Source organism: Hyla sarda, chromosome 8 (assembly GCF_029499605.1).
Source record: "Hyla sarda isolate aHylSar1 chromosome 8, aHylSar1.hap1, whole genome shotgun sequence".
Lineage (NCBI taxonomy): Eukaryota > Metazoa > Chordata > Amphibia > Anura > Hylidae > Hyla > Hyla sarda.
This window is the reverse complement of record NC_079196.1, coordinates 34397097-34419657: the sequence shown is the minus strand read 5'-3', so window position 1 is coordinate 34419657 and position 22561 is coordinate 34397097. Positions and strand designations below refer to the sequence as shown.

The 22561-nt window shown below is 42.9% G+C and overlaps 1 protein-coding gene across 4 annotated transcripts in view; it reads left to right on the top strand.

Annotated features, from left to right (window-relative positions):
• Window positions 1-19873, top strand: part of PRPF40A (pre-mRNA processing factor 40 homolog A) — a 59146-nt gene extending 39273 nt beyond the window's left edge. For all 4 annotated transcript variants that reach the window (XM_056536538.1, XM_056536536.1, XM_056536539.1 and 1 more), the window contains 11 exons: window positions 43-176; window positions 270-384; window positions 474-565; window positions 5142-5258; window positions 8040-8177; window positions 11489-11584; window positions 12072-12158; window positions 13155-13254; window positions 14013-14074; window positions 17430-17576; window positions 19309-19873. In XM_056536538.1, the coding sequence (XP_056392513.1) occupies window positions 43-176; window positions 270-384; window positions 474-565; window positions 5142-5258; window positions 8040-8177; window positions 11489-11584; window positions 12072-12158; window positions 13155-13254; window positions 14013-14074; window positions 17430-17576; window positions 19309-19404 (1184 nt within the window). In that variant the 3' untranslated portion in view covers window positions 19405-19873. The remainder of the gene's footprint in view (window positions 1-42; window positions 177-269; window positions 385-473; window positions 566-5141; window positions 5259-8039; window positions 8178-11488; window positions 11585-12071; window positions 12159-13154; window positions 13255-14012; window positions 14075-17429; window positions 17577-19308) is intronic.
• The last annotated feature ends 2688 nt before the right edge of the window (window positions 19874-22561 follow it).

The following is a 22561-nucleotide window of genomic DNA, read 5'->3' as shown; positions in this document are numbered from 1 at the left end:
GATATTTATAATTTATAATGCCTTTTACGTTCTTTTCTCTAGATATGGATAAAGAAGATGCCTTAATATGTTTTGAAGAGCATATCCGTGCTTTAGAAAAAGAGGAAGAGGAGGAAAAGCAAAAGACTTTGTTACGGGAAAGAAGACGGCAGCGTAAAAACAGAGAATCTTTCCAGGTTAATAATCTAAAGCAGCCTTGTATTCTCCTGACATAAAATTACTCAATATACAGAATTTTTGTAAATTCATGGGACTTTTTTTGATTTAAGGTTTTTTTGGATGAATTGCATGAACACGGTCAGTTACATTCCATGTCTTCGTGGATGGAGCTGTATCCTACTGTTAGCTCGGACATACGCTTTGCAAACATGCTCGGTCAGCCAGGTAAGAAGGCTTAATGACTTGTTTGTCTAACGGTTTTGTATTGTTTTGTTTTCAGAAAATGTATCTAAAATTGTAAGTATTTTCCACAGGTTCCACAGCTTTAGATCTCTTTAAATTTTATGTGGAGGGTCTCAAAGCTCGATATCATGACGAGAAGAAAATAATAAAAGATATATTGAGGGTAAGTATTTTTTTTTCTTGTTGACACTTCTCTGCAGATTTGGTTTTTCTCGGTTGCTTTATTTGGGGACACAGGATACTGATGGGTATATGCTCTTGCCACTAGGAGGCGCTGACACTGGGGAAAAAAAAGGTGGCTCCTCCCTGGCAGGATATACCCACCCACCTGCCATGAGGAAATCTTTTTTAAGCTAATGTCAGTAGGAGGCTATTTTATAGTTAGGGATGTTTAGTTAGTGTAAATTATTATAAAAAAAATGTTTCCATTCCTTTTTTTTTTTAAAGTTTTTAAGTGGGGCTCAGGAGCATGGTGCTACCTGTTCCCCCTTCTGCGATGAAGGGGCACGGGACATAGAGTATGGACCGTTAACCCCTTTTCGCCAACAGCCAGCGCCAGGGTAGTTACCTCAGGTCCCTTCTAGCTCCTACTCGCCCCGCTATGACAGCCTGTTATGATGCAGCGTGGCGTTAAGCTGGCCGACGACTCCACCGGTGAGTATGAGGGGACACCTTCCCGGTAGTTGAGTATTCATTTCATCTCCCCTCCCTTCCCAGGCTGTGCTTAAATCCATCACATCGGCAGCTGCTCTCCACTACCAGGCACTTACTCTTTGCTAGCGGCCATGATGGTCAGGCAGGGAAACAGAGCATGGCTCCGCCACCAGTCCCCTCTCCTGCAGCACGGGAAATAGTGCTGGGGTTTTCTTTTCCTTCTCTCCACCAATATATATATATATATAATATAGTATATAATGTGTGTGTGTGTGTGTATATATGTGTGTGTGTGTGTGTGTGTATATATGTATATAATGTGTGTGTGTGTGTGTGTGTATATAATGTGTGTGTGTGTGTGTGTGTGTGTGTATGTATATAATGTGTGTGTGTATGTATATAATGTGTATGTATATATATATATAATATTAAATGTAAAATGTATTACAGCTCCTAGTTTTATTCCTGCAATGCGCTCCCTCTGTGGGGATTTTATGATCTGCATCCCTGCAGCCTCTTCTCGGTCCTTTGGCTAGATCTATGATTCCTGTCCACGGGTCATACATTTGTTGTGGGACCCTTCCAACAGGATTTGGGGGGTTGCTTCAATATTAGTACACTTTTGATGGTACTGTACCTCTTTTCTGCATGGTTCCCTGGATTACACTTGGGGTCGATGTTTTGGGCTTCACTCTGCTTATGCGCATTGGAACTTCATTTGCCTCTATCCCTCCGTTTTCTCTCTGTGGGGGAACTTATGCGACCCACCGTGGCGTGTCTTTACCAAGGATGTGTGTTCCCTTGGAAAATCCTGGGAATTCATTCTATGACTGTTTTTCCCTACTGTCAGTGGCCATGCCATGTCTGCCGCGGCTGATTTCTAGACCCTCCGAATATAGGCCGATCACTGATGGGTTCCCCCAACGGATGGTAATGCATTTCTAGCAGAAACTGAGGGGCCCTTCAGAGCTGTCCCCTCCTCCATGCCTGACCCTTCTTCCAACACCCCTGTTCTTTCAGTTCAATAACCAGTCCACCACGCCGTGTCTCATTCCTGGGAGGGTATTAGAAAATCCATTCAGTTTGGTTTCTTCCGCTGTCGGTCACCCATTACATTTACGCCGCACCTGCAGCTAGAGTTCCAGTGGTCTGCATTGTTTCTACCCCCCCACACCCTGGCACTTATACCATTTCTTAGCTACCTCTGGCTGCTTATGCCACCATGGTGCTCTCCTCTGCTAGGGGAGTTTGTAAGTCAGGCATGATTCAACTATAGCCGGCCTGGTCTCCATCTGTTGTATGGTTCCTGCCTTTGTCAGTTTAGCTCCCTCTGTCTCCCTCTCCGTTCCTGTCCTGACGTGATGTTGTTTTAAAGTCTTCTGGTATGTTCAGACCACTGGGTCGAAGGCTTGTTTCTCCTTGTCCATCCCCTCTTCGCTTGTGTTTGCTGGTGCGGGGAGTTCCCCTGTATTAGGCACCCTCCTAGGCGGCGGTGGCATGCCTTCATGTCTGGGATGGTTTTCCCTTCCTTGGGGCCTTAGTGATGTGGTGGTCTCAGGCAGGCCTGACATTTCTGCCCAGATGATCTTAGTGATCCCCTTTTTGGGATGGCCTCTCTCAACCCCACTATTTCTTGTCTCGACATGGCAGTATGTCTCCTGGAATTCTTTGCTGAAGATGGGCATGCTCACAGTCTACTGGTGTGGGGCTTCCGGGAGACTTGGGGACCTCCAGTTCCCATGTCTGGTCGCTCCAGTATTCCTTGATGCTCTTCTCAGGACGTTCAGGTCCTTTTCCGACCGGTCTACTTCCCTTCTCCTTCAGGGTCCCTGTACTCTTGGGACGGAGGGCATTCTGGTCAGTCACATTGCGCCAGTCTAGCCAGTTTGACCTTATGCATGGATGTGGTTCTCTATTTGCTCTTTATGCCTCTGTTCAGGCTCTGAGTCAAACTCTTGAGTCTGCTCTTCTTCGTCCAGGGTTCTCGCTGTGTTCCCGGCGACAGGGATTCTGAAACCAACAGTTTGTCGGTCTAGGTCGTCGGTCAAAGCAATCATGTTTCTCTGGACGGTTTAGTCTGTTCCTTTTTTCCTGGGGGTTTCTGGTCTCCGCTTTCCAAGTGCTCTCCTTCTTCCGAGCGTATTTTGATCTCCCTGGCATTCTCTCCATGTTCTAACATAGTAACATAGTTCATGAGGTTGAAAAAAGACCAGAGTCCATCAAGTTCAACCTATATCCCTAATAAGTCCCTAATGAGTTTATCCAGAGGAAGGCAAAAAAAACCTCATACTAGAGGTAAAAATTCCTTCCCGACTCCAAATATGGCATCAGAATAAATCCCTGGATCAACGTTCTGTCCCTATAAATCTAGTATACGTAACCAGTGATGTTATTATTCTCCAAGAATGCATCCAGACCCGTTTTGAACTCTCTTACAGAGTTCCCCATGACCACCTCCTCCGGGAGAGAATTCCAGTCTCTCTGCTCTTACAGTAAAGAACCCCTGTCTGTGCTGGTGTATAAACCTTCTTTCCTCTAGACGTAGAGGATGCCCCCTTGTTATAGATACAGTCCTGGGTTGTTGGCTTCTCCTACTGCTTTGTGACGCAACTGATTTCCTCATGGCAGGTGGGCGGGTATATCCTGCCAGGGAGGAGGCTACTTTTTTTTTTCCTTGTGTCAGTGCCTCCTAGTGGCAAGAGCATATACCAATCAGTATCCTGTGTCGCCCAATGAAGGCTGTGAGAAAGATTTAACAATGAATAATAAATAATAATAAAAAAAAAATCTCCTTATCTACATATAATTTAGCTTTGTCAGCATTCCTACCTGGATGTCTGGAGCAGTGATGAGGTCTCTATGATGATCTATGTTTTCTATGTCAAATTTTGTCAAGAGGGTTGTAAATGGTGTTAATTCTGCATCTTATAAAACTGCATTGACAGGTACCCGTACGCCCTCTGCATTTCCGTTCACTGCCGGTAATCGGGCGGTGAACGAAACAAGATGCCTGCTGAAATCATTCAGCAGGCATCCCGTACCTACGCCTGGGCGAGGATCTGAGACACACCCCCACCTTGTCAGCGATCGCCGGTCAATTCATACTCCGGTGACCAGGAAAATAAGGAGGATCGGGGCAGCCCCGATCCCCCTAAAGCGATAGGAGTGAGGTGACAGGGGTGCCACCCTTTCTGACTAATAGCGGGGGGGGGTTAAAGTCCGGACTAGCGTGGGTGGGTAGAGCTGGGGAACTGTGCTGGGAGCGGCGGCGGAGGTCACTTACCGAAAGCACGCGGCTGGTTGCAAACCTCCTGCTGGGTGTGGCTGTGGCGGCAATCCTGCTACTGACGGAAGCCAGGTGAGTTGTTGCCTAGCAACATCTGGAGGGCCACAGTATGGAGACCACTATACAGTGGTCTCTAATCTGTAGCCCTCCAGATGTTGCAAAACTACAACTCCCAGCATGCCCAGACAGCGGTTTTGCTGTTTGGGTATGCTGTGATTTGTAGTTTTGCAAGATTTAGAGAGTTAGTTTGGAGATCACTGTGCAGTGGTCTCTAAACTGTTGCCCTCTAAATCTATCAAAACTACAACTCCCAGCATGCACTAGAAGCAAACGGCTGTCTCGGCATGCTGGGAGTTATAGTTGCGTGCCTCCAGCTGTTGCATAACTAAAACTTCCTGCATGCCCTTCGGCGATCAGTACATGCTGGGAGTTGTGGTTTTGCAACAGTTGGAGGCACACTGGTTGGAAAATACTGAGTTAGGTAACCTAACTCAATGTTTTCCAACCAGTGTGCCTCCAGCTGTTGCAAAACTACAACTCCCAGCATGCACGGTCTGGGAGTACGTGCTGGGAGTTGTAGTTTTGCAATAGCTGGAGCGGAGTAGCCCTATAATATGTGTGTGTGTGTGTGTGTGTGTGTTTATAGATGGATATAGATAGAGAGATAGATATAGAGATATAGATATATATATATATACACACAATTTGTGTGTGTATATATATAATTATATTAGTGTATATGTGTACAGTAGATATGTCAGCCACTTTTTTTTTTTTATTATTTCAATTTGCTTTGCAGGACAAAGGATTTGTGGTTGAGCTTCGCACAACATTTGAAGATTTTGTTATGGTTATCAGTTCAACAAAAAGGGCCACAACGTTAGATGCTGGAAATATCAAGCTTGCTTTTAATAGTGTAAGTTACAAAGGTTATTAAAGAAAAGATTGTGTGTATGTGTATGTAATATAAATATATAATAAATATTTTATATATATATTTTATTAATATATATATATATATATATATGTGTATATTTATATATTTTATTATATGTATATATATTTTATTATATGTATATTTATATCTTTTATTAATATATGTATATTTATATCTTTTATTAATATATGTATATTTATATCTTTTAATATATGTATATTTATATCTTTTATTAATATATGTATATTTATATCTTTTATTAATATATATGTATATTTATATCTTTTATTAATATATATGTATATTTATATCTTTTATTAATATATATGTATATTTATATCTTTTATTAATATATATGTATATTTTATATCTTTTATTAATATATACCGTATATACTCGAGTATAAGCCGACCCGAGTATAAGCAGAGACCCCTAATTTCAACCCAAAATCCCAGGAAAATTAACATCCTCATCATCATCCCCTTGTCATCATCCCACACATCCCCCCTTCATCATCCCCTTATCATCCCACACATCCCCCCTTCATCATCCCCTTATCATCCCACACATCCCCCCTTCATCACCCCCTTATCATCCCACACTTCCCCCCCCTTCATCATCCCCTTATCATCCCACACATCCCCCCTTCATCATCCCCTTATCATCCCACACATCCCCCCTTCATCATCCCCTTATCATCCCACACATCCCCCCTTCATCATCCCCTTGTCATCATTCGCCCTCAGTGGTCTTCAACCTGCGGACCTCCAGAGGTTTCAAAACTACAACTCCCAGCAAGCCCGGGCAGCCATCGGCTGTCCGGGCTTGCTGGGAGTTGTAGTTTTGAAACCTCCGGAGGTCCGCAGGTTGAAGACCACTGCGGCCTTCGACATCATCCAGCCCTCTCTCACCCCCCTTTAGTTCTGAGTACTCACCTCCGCTCGGCGCTGGTCCGGTCCTGCAGGGCTGTCCGGTGAGGAGGTGGTCCGGGCTGCTATCTTCACCGGTGGCGCCTCTTCTCCGCGCTTCCGGCCCGGAATAGAGGCGTTGCCTTGACAACGACGCAGAAGTACGTTGGCAATGAACGCACCTCTGCGTCGTTGTCAAGGCAACGTGACTATTCTGAGGCCGGGCCCGAAGCGCTTAGAAGAGGCCTCCCCGGTGAAGATAGCAGCCCGGAACCACTATCCCACCAGACCACCTCCTCACCGGACAGCCCTGCAGCACCGGACCAGCGCCGAGCGGAGGTGAGTACTCAGAACTAAAGGGGGGTGAGAGGGGGCTGGATGATGTCGAAGGCCGCAGTGGTCTTCAACCTGCGGACCTCCGGAGGTTTCAAAACTACAACTCCCAGCAAGCCCGGACAGCCGATGGCTGGCCGGGCTTGCTGGGAGTTGTAGTTTTGAAACCTCTGGAGGTCCGCAGGTTGAAGACCACTGCGGGTGGGGGAGTTCACTCGAGTATAAGCCGAGGGGGGTGTTTTCAGCACGAAAAATCGTGCTGAAAAACTCGGCTTATACTCGAGTATATACGGTATGTATATTTATATCTTTTATTAATATATATGTATATTTATATCTTTTATTAAAATATATATATATTATATATTTCTGAAATTAACTTGTATTCAGGTACTAAACTTGGATTTCCCTATAGGTGATGTTTTATAAATGTTGCAGAAGAGTTGCATAGAATGTGTCTGTTTAATTTTTTGGGTGCCAGGCTTGTCTCTATTTATTTGTTTAATTAGCATTTTCACATTAATCAAACCGGTAACAAATGTCACTCAAGCTGATGTATGTACAGTCTGGTGCAAGTTTGGGAAACAATGCCCCTGATTTACTAAGAGTGTTGTGTAGGTTTCTTTGTGGGTTTTAATTCCCTACAATTTTGTTATTCCACGGTATTTACTAAGGTCTCCCTACATTTTGCATTTTTGCCTACATTTTTTTTTTTTTTTTACATGCTCTGATCTGTCTGGTTTTCCTCAACTTAAATCCACCACATTTTCTGTGGAAACCTTAGTAAATATGTTCGGTTTTAGTGAAAATATTGGGAATACTCCTCCTTTTTAGCAGCCACGCCCACTTTTCAGGTTTTCTCAGTAATATGGAGAGTTAGTCTGTTTGTGGTTTTTTTTTTCCCAATAGTGGTGCACATTCTGGCACAGGCAGGATTTCTGGTTCACAACCTGAAAAAAACATGTCGGGTTTACAATAGTAAATCAGGGCCAATGTATTCAAAACAGTTTGGGTACTCCGCTGCTCAGCGTTTGGAACTAACTGTTCCGAACGTTGGAGTCGGCGCTGGGAGCTTGTGATGTCATGCCCCACCCCCTCGTGACGTCATGCCCCACCCCCTCGTGACGTCATGCCCCACCCCCTCGTGACGTCATGCCCCACCCCCTCGTGACGTCATGCCCCACCCCCTCAATGCAAGTCTATGGGAGGGGGCGTGACAGACGTGCATAGAGGAGGCGGGGCCTTGACATCACAAGCTCCTGGCGCCAACTCCAGCGTTCGGAACAGTTTGTTGAGCAGCAGAGTACCCCTTTAAATAGCCTAGCAAGCCGAGCTCTTGATGCTGTGCTTCTGATTATCAGCTCCTTACCTGTCATCAAACACTTTACACTCTGTAGAGAGAGATTTATATCTTGTTGTCTGCAGCTACAAATAGTGATTGTTAAAATGTTTGCAGACCTGTACCTGATTTAAGCTGAGAATTTTTTTTGAGTTCTAATTTAATGTCATTTGTTTGCAGCTCTTGGAAAAAGCAGAGGCGCGGGAGCGAGAGCGTGAAAAAGAGGAGGCACGAAAAATGAAGAGGAAGGAATCTGCATTCAAGAGCATGCTAAAACAAGCAGCACCTCCTATTGAAGTGGACTCTAGTTGGGAAGAGGTAGGTATTTGCTATGTAAACATTTACTTCATTGTTTTGTTTCATATCAGCAACATGGATTCTCTCAAAACCATCCTTTGTGCATTGATCATGCCCCTTCATAGATGGTACTGTTAGCAGGGCATTTCGGTCATTGATACCTTTCTAAACAGACATAAAGATAATGTGATAAGAGAAAGGAAGAAAGGGAATCCTCTTACTTTGGTCTTCTGAATGGAAGCCGCTGCCAGCCCTGGTGTTACAGACTGTACACTCACTAACTTATAGGAGATACTGTATATAATGTGAGGGGTGGACTCACTTATGGGATATACTGTATATATAATGTGAGGGGTGGGGTCACTTATGGGAGATACTGTATATATAATGTGAGGGGTGGACTCACTTATGGGAGATACTGTATATAATGTGAGGGGTGGGCTCACTTATGGGAGATACTGTATATATAATGTGAGGGGTGGACTCACTTATGGGAGATACTGTATATATAATGTGAGGGGTGGACTCACTTATGGGAGATACTGTATATATAATGTGAGGGGTGGACTCACTTATGGGGTATACTGTATATATAATGTGAGGGGTGGACTCACTTATGGGGTATACTGTATATATAATGTGAGGGGTGGAGTCACTTATGGGAGATACTGTATATATAATGTGAGGGGTGGAGTCACTTATGGGAGATACTGTATATATAATGTGAGGGGTGGACTCACTTATGGGAGATACTGTATATATAATGTGAGGGGTGGACTCACTTATGGGAAATACTGTATATATAATGTGAGGGGTGGACTCACTTATGGGAGATACTGTATATATAATGTGAGGGGTGGACTCACTTATGGGAGATACTGTATATATAATGTGAGGGGTGGACTCACTTATGGGAGATACTGTATATATAATGTGAGGGGTGGAGTCACTTATGAGAGATACTGTATATATAATGTGAGGGGTGGAGTCACTTATGGGAGATACTGTATATATAATGTGAGGGGTGGAGTCACTTATGGGATATACTGTATATATAATGTGAGGGGTGGAGTCACTTATGGGATATACTGTATATAATGTGAGGGGTGGACTCACTTATGGGATATACTGTATATAATGTGAGGGGTGGACTCACTTATGGGATATACTGTATATAATGTGAGGGGTGGACTCACTTATGGGAGATACTGTATATATAATGTGAGGGGTGGAGTCACTTATGGGAGATACTGTATATAATGTGAGGGGTGGAGTCACTTATGGGAGATACTGTATATATAATGTGAGAGGTGGACTCACTTATGGGAGATACTGTATATATAATGTGAGGGGTGGAGTCACTTATGGGAGATACTGTATATATAATGTGAGGGGTGGAGTCACTTATGGGAGATACTGTATATATAATGTGAGGGGTGGAGTCACTTATGGTATATACTGTATATATAATGTGAGGGGTGGACTCACTTATGGGATATACTGTGTATATAATGTGAGGGGTGGAGTCACTTATGGGATATACTGTGTATATAATGTGAGGGGTGGAGTCACTTATGGGATATACTGTGTATATAATGTGAGGGGTGGGGTCACTTATGGGAGATACTGTATATATAATGTGAGGGGTGGACTCACTTATGGTATATACTGTATATATAATGTGAGGGGTGGACTCACTTATGGGATATACTGTGTATATAATGTGAGGGGTGGACTCACTTATGGGAGATACTGTATATATAATGTGAGGGGTGGAGTCACTTATGGGAGATACTGTATATATAATGTGAGGGGTGGAGTCACTTATGGGAGATACTGTATATATAATGTGAGGGGTGGAGTCACTTATGGGATATACTGTATATATAATGTGAGGGGTGGAGTCACTTATGGGATATACTGTATATAATGTGAGGGGTGGACTCACTTATGGGATATACTGTATATAATGTGAGGGGTGGACTCACTTATGGGATATACTGTATATAATGTGAGGGGTGGACTCACTTATGGGAGATACTGTATATATAATGTGAGGGGTGGAGTCACTTATGGGAGATACTGTATATAATGTGAGGGGTGGAGTCACTTATGGGAGATACTGTATATATAATGTGAGAGGTGGACTCACTTATGGGAGATACTGTATATATAATGTGAGGGGTGGAGTCACTTATGGGAGATACTGTATATATAATGTGAGGGGTGGAGTCACTTATGGGAGATACTGTATATATAATGTGAGGGGTGGAGTCACTTATGGTATATACTGTATATATAATGTGAGGGGTGGACTCACTTATGGGATATACTGTGTATATAATGTGAGGGGTGGAGTCACTTATGGGATATACTGTGTATATAATGTGAGGGGTGGAGTCACTTATGGGATATACTGTGTATATAATGTGAGGGGTGGGGTCACTTATGGGAGATACTGTATATATAATGTGAGGGGTGGACTCACTTATGGTATATACTGTATATATAATGTGAGGGGTGGACTCACTTATGGGATATACTGTGTATATAATGTGAGGGGTGGACTCACTTATGGGATATACTGTATATATAATGTGAGGGGTGGGGTCACTTATGGGATATACTGTATATATAATGTGAGGGGTGGAGTCACTTATGGGATATACTGTATATATAATGTGAGGGGTGGAGTCACTTATGGGATATACTGTATATATAATGTGAGGGGTGGGGTCACTTATGGGAGATACTGTATATATAATGTGAGGGGTGGGGTCACTTATGGGAGATACTGTATATATAATGTGAGGGGTGGACTCACTTATGGGAGATACTGTATATATAATGTGAGGGGTGGACTCGCTTATGGGAGATACTGTATATATAATGTGAGGGGTGGTCACTTATGGGATATACTGTATATATAATGTGAGGGGTGGAGTCACTTATGGGAGATACTGTATATATAATGTGAGGGGTGGACTCACTTATGGGAGATACTGTTTATGGACTCTCTTTAAAACTTTTGTTTTAGCAAAAGACAAATGTGGTCATATTTTTATACCTTTATTACATCTATTTCCTACTTTACAAGGAAAACCAATAGCTGTTTTGTGTCTTTAGGGTGATGTTATATTATGACAGACTTTTTTCCAGAAAGTTTAGCGACTAAAATTCTGATCCGTTGATATTAATTGTTGTTTTGGGGACAAGCACAAGGATATCTGCCAGACCCAGTCAGATGAGTGCAATGGGCCAACAAATGTTAACCCTTTTTTATTGCTTTGCAGTTGCATATAGCTGAATTTGCTCTAATACTTTTCCTTTAGGTACGGGAGAGGTTTATTAAGGAGCCGGCGTTTGAAGACATCACACTGGAATCTGAACGGAAGAGGATATTTAAAGATTTTGTGCATACACTTGAGGTACGTTTCTATAGTCTGTGATTAGAATGGTTTGTCACCACAGAAGAAAGATCTGTTTGTGTCAGAAAGCCGTAGGTTAATGTCCTGCTAAGCCTTCTAATCCCGTTAAAGGGGTACTCCGCTACCAGACATCTTATCCCCTATGCAAAGGATAGATAAGATGTCTGATCGCGGGGGTCCCCAGTCCCCTAGCATGCAGCACCCACTTGTAAGCACTGCAGGAAGCGCTGTAGGCTCTCTGTGTTATGCCTCCCGACCACGGGGACAGAGTATCGTGACGTCACACCCCGCCCCCTCTGCAAGTCTATGGGAGGCGGCGTGATACAGTCACGCCCCCTCCCATAGACTTGCATTCCGGGGGGGGCTATGACGTCATGAGCTCCCGGCGCCGGCTCAAACACTCGGAACAGTTTGTTCCTAACGCTGAGCAGAGGAGTACCCCTTTAATACATAATTTACAGTGTTTGTTTGCATGTGTTTCTTACAGCATGAATGCCAGCATCATCATTCGAAAAACAAAAAACACTCGAAGAAATCTAAAAAACATCACCGTAAGAGATCACGATCACGTTCGGTTAGTACTATTCTATTAAGCTTGTGTATCCTGTTAAACATAGACCAGATATATTTAATTGTATAGTTATTCAGTATATAAAAAAAGGAAAATACAGCCCGCCTGGGTGTTGCTTAACACTGTACCCGTCTGTGTTATCCCTGTGCAGCGACACCGCACCATTCCTGTCTTCATCTATCCTACAAGTCCCCTATGGACTAATGGTGTTTGAAAATAAAAAAACATACATAAAAATTAACCCAGTCCCATAATAAAAGTTGAAATTGCCTCTATTTCCATTTTTCAAATTAAGTGTAAACAAAAATGAACCACTTTTATTTAAATGTTATTGAATGCATACGACAAATGTGAAGAAAAAAATATATATATTTATATTATATTATAATTATACTATAAATTCCAGAAAAGTGGAGTAAGAAGAAATGAAAAAGTCAGATTAATACCAAAATAGTAAAAATAGTACAGATAATCTTTGCTTATAAATAAAAATTTTTTTTATATATATATATATATATATATAATATTATTATTATTTTATTTATAAAAACAGACTGCATGTAAGGCGAGGCACTAATTTTACCACAAAAAAACTAGGAAAACTTTTGTACTCAAGTATAAACCTAGGGTGGTGTGACCAAGCACAGGTAAGATTGTAAAGCCTAAGTCATTGGTCACAGCCCTGGAGAACAGCCAGAGAAGAGCCTCTACTGTAACATCACTGTGTATATTAACCCATTACTGTAATGTTAATATACATAGTGATGTCACAGTACAGGGTTAATGTGCACATTGATGGTATAGTACAGGGTTAATATACAGTGATGTTACAACATGGTTAATACACATTGATTTGATAGGGTTAAGTACAGTGACCGAATGTACAACTGTGCGCATGTGGTTTGGGTAGTAGTACAGGCAGGGCAGTGGGCACAGTCATTGGTATACAGTGACATAGTACGGATTTGTGTTCATTGTTTTTGCTTTTTTTGTTATAAGGGCTCTGAATCAGAAGAAGAGGATGAAAACCACACAAAAAAGAAAAGACAGCGATCGGATTCCCGTTCGGCCTCTGAACATTCCACTAGTGGAGAGTCAGGTAAATTCTGTGCATATAAGAACGGCTTCCATAGTACACTTTACATTGGATTCTTATCTAATACAGTGGTCCCTCAACATACGATGGTAATTCGTTCCAAATGACCCATCGTTTGTCGAATCCATCGTATGTTGAGGGATCCGTGCAGTGTAAAGTATAGGAAGCTGTACTCACCTGTCCCCGTCGCTCCGGACCAGGTCCTCACCGCTCCCGATGCTGTCCCAGGGGCTCCCGATGCTGTCCCGCTGCTCCGCTGTCTTCTTCGGGATCCTCCGGCTTCTTCCGCATCTTCTGCAGGGTCCGGGCCTCGCTTTCTGGTAACGTTATTACACTGCTGCGCCAGTGCGTCGTGTGTAGTGACGTAATAACGATGCCGAAAAGCGAGGCCCGGACCCTGGAGAAGATGCGGAAGACACCGGAGGATCGCGAAGTGGACCCGGAGCAGCGGGAATAGGTAAGTGAACCTGCCCGGGATGCTTAAACTGCTATCCGACAGCAGCTTAAGCATTTTGCGCTGCCGGATAGCAGTTAATGCGATGGCCCCGACATATAAAAGCATCAAATGTCGATTTTATCATAGGTCGGGGCCATCGCATGTCGGGGGGGGGTTACTGTAATGGGATGTAGAACATGAATGCTGAGCTTCATTCCGGTGTTTTTTATTTATTTTTATATTTTTTTTAATCGATTGCCTGTATTGTTAATTACTGTAATGGGGGGGGGGAAGCAAAATAGCTCACTTTCTATTCCATTTGCAGAAAAAAGCTATAAGAAGGCAAAAAAGCACAAGAAAAAAAGCAAAAAGAGGAGGCACAAGTCTGTAAGTAGTAATTATAGACTTTTTATTGCTGTTTTATCCCTGTACCTGTGTACTGTGTAAGTATTTTGGCTAGCTGAATGGTTTATACATAAAAATCGCTAACTAACCAAAACAGGAGTTCCAGACAACTTATGTCCGATGCACCAGGATAGTAGAAAGCTATTAAAAGTAAATTTTGTAAAGAAGAAAATAGTTTCTAGTTACCTGGTGACCTCTCTGGTCAGTGCACACATCTAACCATATGCACGGCTTAAGCTATGTTTACATCACCTCAAGGGCCCTATCTTTGACATTCATGCTGGGGCAGTATTTCCCATACAGGGTGCCTCCACCTGTTGCAAAACTACAACTCCCATCCTGCCATCGGCTGTCCAGGCATGCTGGGAGTTGTAGTTTTGCAACAACTGGAGGCACTCTGGTTGGGAAACACTTTGCTGGGGAAAGCTGTTAACTTATATGACAAACATGTCAGAAGGGTTTCACCCAGCCAATCAATTGTGACCTTTGTCAGGCCGGTATGAATGTACAGTGATGTTACATAGTTAGTTACATAGTTACATAGTTAGTACGGTCGAAAAAAGACATATGTCCATCAAGTTCAACCAGGGAATTAAGGGGTAGGGGTGTGGCGCGATATTGGGGAAGGGATGGGATTTTATATTTCTTCATAAGCATTAATGTTATTTTGTTCCATAAATGTATCTAATCCTGTTTTAAAGCTGTTAATTGTTCCTACTGTGACCAGTTCCTGAGGTAGACCGTTCCATAAATTCACAGTCCTCACGGTAAAGAAGGCGTGTCGCCCCTTGAGACTAAACTTTTTCTTCTCCAGACGGAGGGAGTGTCCCCTCGTCCTTTGGGGGGGTTTAACCTGGAACAGTTTTTCTCCATATTTTTTGTATGGGCCATTAATATACTTATATACGTTTATCATATCCCCCCTTAAACGTCTCTTCTCAAGACTAAACAATTGTAACTCCTTTAATCGCTCCTCATAGCTAAGATGTTCCATGCCCCATATTAGTTTAGTCGCGCGTCTCTGCACCCTTTCCAACTCCGCAGTGTCCCTTTTATGGACAGGTGCCCAAAACTGAACAGCATATTCCAGGTGAGGCCGTACCAATGATTTATAAAGGGGGAGTATTATGTCCCTGTCCCTTGAGTCCATGCCTCTTTTGATACATGACAATATCCTGCCGGCTTTGGAAGCAGCAGCCTGACATTGCATGCTATTCTGTAGTCTGTGATCTACAAGTACACCCAGATCCTTCTCTACCAGTGACTCTGCCAGTTTAATCCCCCCTAAGACATACGATGCATGCAGGTTATTAGTACCCAGATGCATAACTTTACATTTATCCACATTGAACCTCATTTGCCAAGTGGATGCCCAGACACTTAGTCTATCCAAGTCATCCTGTAACTTATACACATCCTCTATAGACTGTACCGTGCTACAAAGCTTGGTGTCATCTGCAAAGATAGAAACAGAGCTGTTAATACCATCCTCTATATCATTGATAAATAAATTAAACAACAGCGGGCCCAGTACTGAACCTTGGGGTACACCACTAATTACCGGGGACCAATCAGAGTACGAATCATTGACCACCACTCTCTGGGTACGATCCATGAGCCAGTGTTCAATCCAGTTACAAACTAAAGTTTCCAAGCCCAAGGACCTTAACTTACCTGTCAGACGTCTGTGAGGGACAGTATCAAATGCTTTGGCAAAATCCAGAAACACTATATCCACAGCCATTCCTCTGTCAAGGCTTCTACTCACCTCTTCATAAAAGCAAATTAGATTGGTTTGACAACTTCTATCCTTAGTAAACCCATGCTGGCTATCACTTATAATACAATTATCCCCTATGTATTCCTGTATGTAATCCCTTATAAGTCCTTCAAACAATTTACCCACAATGCACGTTAAACTTACCGGTCTATAGTTTCCTGGGGAAGACCTAGAGCCCTTCTTGAAGATTGGCACCACATTCGCCTTGCGCCAGTCCCTTGGCACAATACCAGACACCATAGAATCTCTAAATATCATGAACAGGGGTACAGATATTACTGAACTTACCTCTCTAAGAACTCTTGGGTGTAGTCCATCCGGCCCTGGGGATTTGCTTACATTTATATCACTTAACTTACCTTGTACCATCTCTACATTAAGCCAGTTCAGTACATTACATGATGTGTTACCAGCACTGACCTGGCCAATGTCAGCTCCTTTTTCCCTAGTATATACAGAACTAAAGAACCCATTCAGTAGCTCCGCCTTCTCTTGATCGCCTGTGACAACCTCCCCATTATCATTATTAAGGGGTCCTACATGCTCTGTCCTTTTTTTTTTTGCATTTATATATCTAAAAAAATATTTAGGATTAGTTTTGCTTTCTTTGGCCACCTGTCTCTCATTTTGAATTTTTGCTGTTTTTATTACATTTTTACAGATTTTATTAAGCTCCTTGTACTGTTTAAATGTTATCGCTGACCCATCAGATTTGTATTTTTTGAAGGCAATTTTTTTGTTGTTTATTGCTCTTTTAACATCATGTGTCAGCCATGTAGGATTTAATTTTAATCGTTTATATTTGTTCCCCTTTGGTATATATTTAGCTGTATAGTTATTTAGAGTTGATTTAAAGATGTACGTCGTTGTCTTATGTTGGGGATATAAATCCGCATTCAGCCTTTAAAATGTATGTCTCAAAGATGTGAACAAAGCCACATGGAGGACCTGTAGGCAAATATTACAGGGGTCATCCAGGAAAACGTTTTTTTTTATATATCAACTGGCTCCAGAAAGTTAGATTTGTTAATTACTTCTATTAAGAAAATCTTAATCCTTTCAGTACTTATGAGCTGCTGAAGTTGAGTTGTTCTTTCCTGTCTAAGTGCTCTCTCCTGACACCGGTCTTGTAACTGTCCAGTGTAGAAGCAAATCCCCATAGCAAACATCTTCTACTCTGTGCAGTTCCCGAGACTGGCAGAGATGTCAGCAGAGAGCACTGTTATCAGACAGAGAAGAACAACTCAACTTCAGCAGCTGATAATTATTGGAAGGAAGGATTAAGATTTTCTAATCAAAGTAATTTACAGATTTGTTTAACTTTCTGGAGCCAGTTGATAGATTTTTTTTTTTATTTTTTTTCTGGAATACCCCTTTTTAAATTATTTCCTCTGTCCCCTGAGGAATGTGGGTTAGGCTCTGCCCAGTATGTAATGGCAGATAACATAGAACAGAAGCATTTATTCCTAAATTGTATAAATTGAGAATACACGGTTATATGTATGTTTTAATTTCAATCTGATTTATTTATTCATTCAACCTTTTCCATCTTATCAGAATTCTCCAGAATCTGAAGCAGAGAGAGACAGAGAGAAAAAAGATAGAGACCGAGAAAGGGACAAGGAAAATGACAAAGAGCGTTCAAGACAAAAAGCTGAATCAAAGCAGAAATCCCCAAAAAGGAAAGCAGTGACCAGGGACTCTGTAAGTGCAGCCCTATAGAGGATGGTTCTGTTGTGGTGGTTTTGTGTGTGCGCTCTAACCTTCCCACCATAGTTGGCGACCTTTGTATTATCATCCACAGAAAAAAGAAAAAAATGTGTTAGCAATATTCTACTTTATTGAAATGACTTAAAATATATGCTTTATGTCAGGTATAAGAGAAGACTAGAAAGTCTGCAAGGAAGGTGAAACACTAAATACGTAACTCGGTATAGTGACCATATATTATGACGCATTCCTTTAAAGGAAATTTGTCACCTGCACTAACCCTTCGGTACCGACAGGTAGTACTGGTGACAATGGTACTTACCTTGTCCCGTTGCGTACCGGGGATCTTCTGTAATCTTCTCTGGCTTGGGGCACGGGCGGAGTTTACTGAAATCACCGCTGCTGTTCTCTTACAGCGGGACCCAGCAGGGAGCAGCAGCAGTGACATTGTCAAGGTTGGCTGCTGGTTAGGCCTTAAAATGTGCGTGGCTGCCGCTGTAGATTGCTGAGTGTCCACACAAGAAATAAATACCAGACAAAATGTTGGTATACATCTCCTTCTGAGCTTACTGGCTCCAAGGAGTTCTGTTTATTATAAGGAAGTACATTGGTTTTTACATTTGACAAAAAGGTTAGTAATCACTTCAAAATCATCATGTTATATTTTGATTGGTTATTTATATATATTAGCATATTAAGCATTAATTTCTTTCTTAGCCATAGGTCACTTATGTTGCCATCTCCCTATTCTACCAGAAAATTCCAGATGTATTCATCCTTCTGCACAGTCCATATTTCTTCAAATGTTTTGTCTCTAACTTCTTCTCGCTTCTTTTGGCCTCGTGCCAAGGTCTTCATCTTATTTACAAGCAAATAGCAAGCTGATATGTGTTTCTTTAGCGCATATATATATATATATATATATATATATATATATATATATATATATAATGTATGTATTTTATTTATATATTTATATATATGTGTGTGTGTGTGTATATATATATATATATATATATATATATGTGTATATATATATAATATAATTATACACATTATATTGATCAGTAATCAAAATCATAATGGTCATCCTTATAAACGTCACTAAGCTCCACCCAAGCCGCCACTGCTGCTCTCGACTGAGTCTTGCTGTGAGAGAACATCAGCGGTGACGTCAGTAAGCTCCGCCCGTGCCCCAAGTCGGGTGCCCGGAGTGTATTGTTCAGCCAACTTTACACCCGGTAATCGGTACAGACTTTTCTCAGTAAAGTTGTCACATGAACTATAACCTTCTAATATACATGGTGCACTTAAAGGGGTTCGCCGCTTCCCAGCGTCCGGAAGTTTATTGTTCTGAACGCTGCATGTGGGCTTCCGTGTTCACGCCCGCCCCCTCAACGAAAGTCTATGGGAAGGGGGTGTGACATCACGAGGGGCGGCCCTGAACACGGAAGCCCGCACGCAGCATTTGGAACAATAAACTTCCGGACGCTGGGGAGCGGAGCTTCCGATGCAGGGCAGCGGAGTACCCCTTTGAATCACTAAGAGCAGATCATGAGACCATTGTCTTCATGGAGTTCTCATACAGTCCCATATGGCCATAGTCACATTGCTTATTCCAGTGAGCTTCAGCTAAAATAATGACAGGTGTGTTTTTTTTTGTTTTGTTTTGCCAAATTGAAAACGTAGCAGCAGATTGTTACCTTTTCTGTGTTTTTCGTTGCAGGGACCAAACTGGGAGTCATCCGGAAGTGAATTAAGTGAAGGAGAACTAGAAAAGCGGAGACGAACCCTCTTGGAGCAACTGGACGATGATCAATAGAAACGACTCTTTACCAAATATGTTTACAAGATGTGACGAATGCCTAAATTTGTTTCTAGCAGGGAATTGTCCAACCTTCCACGGATTCAGCTGCTCCCTGTACAAATAATTCTCTCCATTGGAGAACATGCTTAATGTTTAAAACTCGTAGTTGTAAATTTCACTTTTTTTTTTTTTTTTTTTTTTTTCTCCCCAAATTCTTGCCTTAACCAATAACAGAATGTGCCACCTGATTTTCTGTGAACCATTAAATTTGACTTTGTTTTGGATAATATCTATTTATCCCCATTGGCTCCGGGAGGGCAGGGTGGGGGACTGGACTGTAATTCTAGGTTAAACAAATTCCTATTTTTTATATTCATAATTTTTTGTATTTTGTTTTTTCTTTTGTTGCAGCCTTTCCTCCAGTGAATATTCTGTGGTATACATTCTTCTGACTGGGCTATTTTTGTACATTTTTATCAATTATTAAAGCCTTGTCTTTTAATTTTGTTCTAGTATTTATTTGAAAATGCTGCGGTAAAAGGCTCCTCTATTCTGCTCGTAAGGCGACTCCTCAATTGTAACTTCAGAGTTTAATGGCTTGCCATTGACTTTACTCCATTGGGGACTACAGGTGTACCCAGAAGCATAAAGTAACTTTGAAGCAAGCACAGGAGCTGCCCTCGCTTCAGACCAGTGCTTGCAAGCTACTGCCAGTAACCAGACATTCACTGCTAATGACAGGCGATCCCGTGACTGCTAGTCATTTAACTCTTTAGATCGGGGGTCTCAAACTCCCAGCCCGTGGGCCATTTGCTTCCCGAGGAACGAAAGTTTGTGGCCCACGCCAGGTATGTAGTGAAGAAAACTGTCTTGAAGCAGTTCTGTGTCTTGAGCAGAGCAGAGACTGCACACGCCCCCCATCAACCAATCAGTGACTCAGCACTTTCCTCAGCTATTCGGGACACAGAACGCTTCAAGACACAATTTTCTTCACAGGAGAAGTGCAGGACAGGTAAGGTTGTCTGTGTGTCTGTCTGTGTGTCTGTCTGTGTGTCTGTCTGTGTGTCTGTCTGTGTGTCTGTCTGTGTGTCTGTCTGTGTGTCTGTCTGTGTGTCTGTCTGTGTGTCTGTCTGTGTGTCTGTCTGTGTGTCTGTCTGTGTGTCTGTCTGTGTGTCTGTGTGTCTGTCTGTGTGTCTGTCTGTGTGTGTGTCTGTGTGTGTGTCTGTCTGTGTGTCTGTCTGTCTGTGTGTCTGTCTGTGTGTCTGTCTGTGTGTCTGTCTGTGTGTCTGTCTGTGTGTGTGTCTGTCTGTGTGTGTGTCTGTCTGTGTGTCTGTCTGTCTGTGTGTCTGTCTGTGTGTCTGTCTGTGTGTCTGTCTGTCTGTGTGTCTGTCTGTGTCTGTCTGTGTGTGTGTCTGTCTGTGTGTGTGTGTCTGTCTGTGTGTCTGTCTGTGTGTCTGTCTGTGTGTCTGTCTGTGTGTCTGTCTGTGTGTCTGTGTGTCTGTCTGTGTGTGTGTCTGTGTGTGTGTCTGTCTGTGTGTCTGTCTGTCTGTGTGTCTGTCTGTGTGTGTGTCTGTGTGTGTGTCTGTCTGTGTGTGTGTCTGTCTGTGTGTCTGTCTGTGTGTCTGTCTGTGTGTCTGTCTGTCTGTGTGTCTGTCTGTGTGTGTGTCTGTCTGTGTGTCTGTCTGTGTGTGTGTGTCTGTCTGTGTGTCTGTCTGTGTGTCTGTCTGTGTGTCTGTCTGTGTGTGTGTCTGTCTGTGTGTCTGTCTGTCTGTCTGTGTCTGTCTGTCTGTCTGTCTGTGTCTGTCTGTCTGTCTGTCTGTGTCTGTCTGTGTCTGTCTGTGTCTGTCTGTGTCTGTGTCTCTGTCTGTCTGTGTCTGTCTGTCTGTCTGTGTCTGTCTGTCTGTCTGTGTGTGTCTCTGTCTGTGTGTGTCTCTGTCTGTGTGTGTCTCTGTCTGTGTGTGTCTCTGTCTGTGTGTGTCTCTGTCTGTGTGTGTCTCTGTCTGTGTGTGTCTCTGTCTGTGTGTGTCTCTGTCTGTGTGTGTCTCTGTCTGTGTGTGTCTCTGTCTGTGTGTGTCTCTGTCTGTGTGTGTCTCTGTCTGTGTGTGTCTCTGTCTGTGTGTGTCTCTGTCTGTGTGTGTCTCTGTCTGTGTGTGTCTCTGTCTGTGTGTGTCTCTGTCTGTGTGTGTCTCTGTCTGTGTGTGTCTCTGTCTGTGTGTGTCTCTGTCTGTCTGTGTGTGTCTCTGTCTGTCTGTGTGTGTCTCTGTCTGTCTGTGTGTGTCTCTGTCTGTCTGTGTGTGTCTGTGTGTGTCTGTGTGTCTGTCTGTGTGTCTGTGTGTCTGTCTGTGTCTGTGTGTCTCTGTCTGTGTGTGTCTCTGTGTCTCTGTCTCTGTGTCTCTGTGTCTCTGTCTCTGTGTCTCTGTCTGTGTGTCTCTGTCTGTGTGTCTCTGTCTGTGTGTCTCTGTCTGTGTGTCTCTGTCTGTGTGTCTCTGTCTGTGTGTCTCTGTCTGTCTGTCTGTGTCTGTCTGTCTGTCTGTCTGTCTGTGTGTGTGTCTGTGTGTGTGTGTGTCTGTCTGCCTCTGTCTGTCTCTGTCTGTCTGTCTCTGTCTGTCTGTGTGTGTCTGTCTGTCTGTGTCTGTCTGTCTGTCTGTGTGTGTGTCTGTGTGTGTCTGTCTGTCTGTCTGTCTGTCTCTGTGTGTGTCTGTGTGTGTCTGTGTGTCTCTGTCTGTGCCTCTGTCTGTGTGTGTCTCTGTCTGTGTGTGTCTCTGTCTGTGTGTGTCTCTGTCTGTGTGTGTCTCTGTGTGTGTGTCTCTGTCTGTGTGTGTCTCTGTCTGTGTGTGTCTCTGTCTGTGTGTGTCTCTGTCTGTGTGTGTCTCTGTCTGTGTGTGTGTCTCTGTCTGTGTGTGTCTCTGTCTGTGTGTGTCTCTGTCTGTGTGTGTCTCTGTCTGTGTGTGTGTGTCTGTCTGTGTGTGTGTGTGTCTGTGTCTGTGTGTGTCTGTGTCTGTGTGTGTCTGTGTCTGTGTGTGTCTGTCTGTGTGTGTCTGTCTGTGTGTGTCTGTCTGTGTGTGTCTCTGTCTGTGTGTGTCTCTGTCTGTTTGTGTCTCTGTCTGTCTGTGTGTCTGTCTGTCTGTGTGTCTGTCTGTGTGTGTGTCTGTCTGTGTGTCTGTCTGTGTGT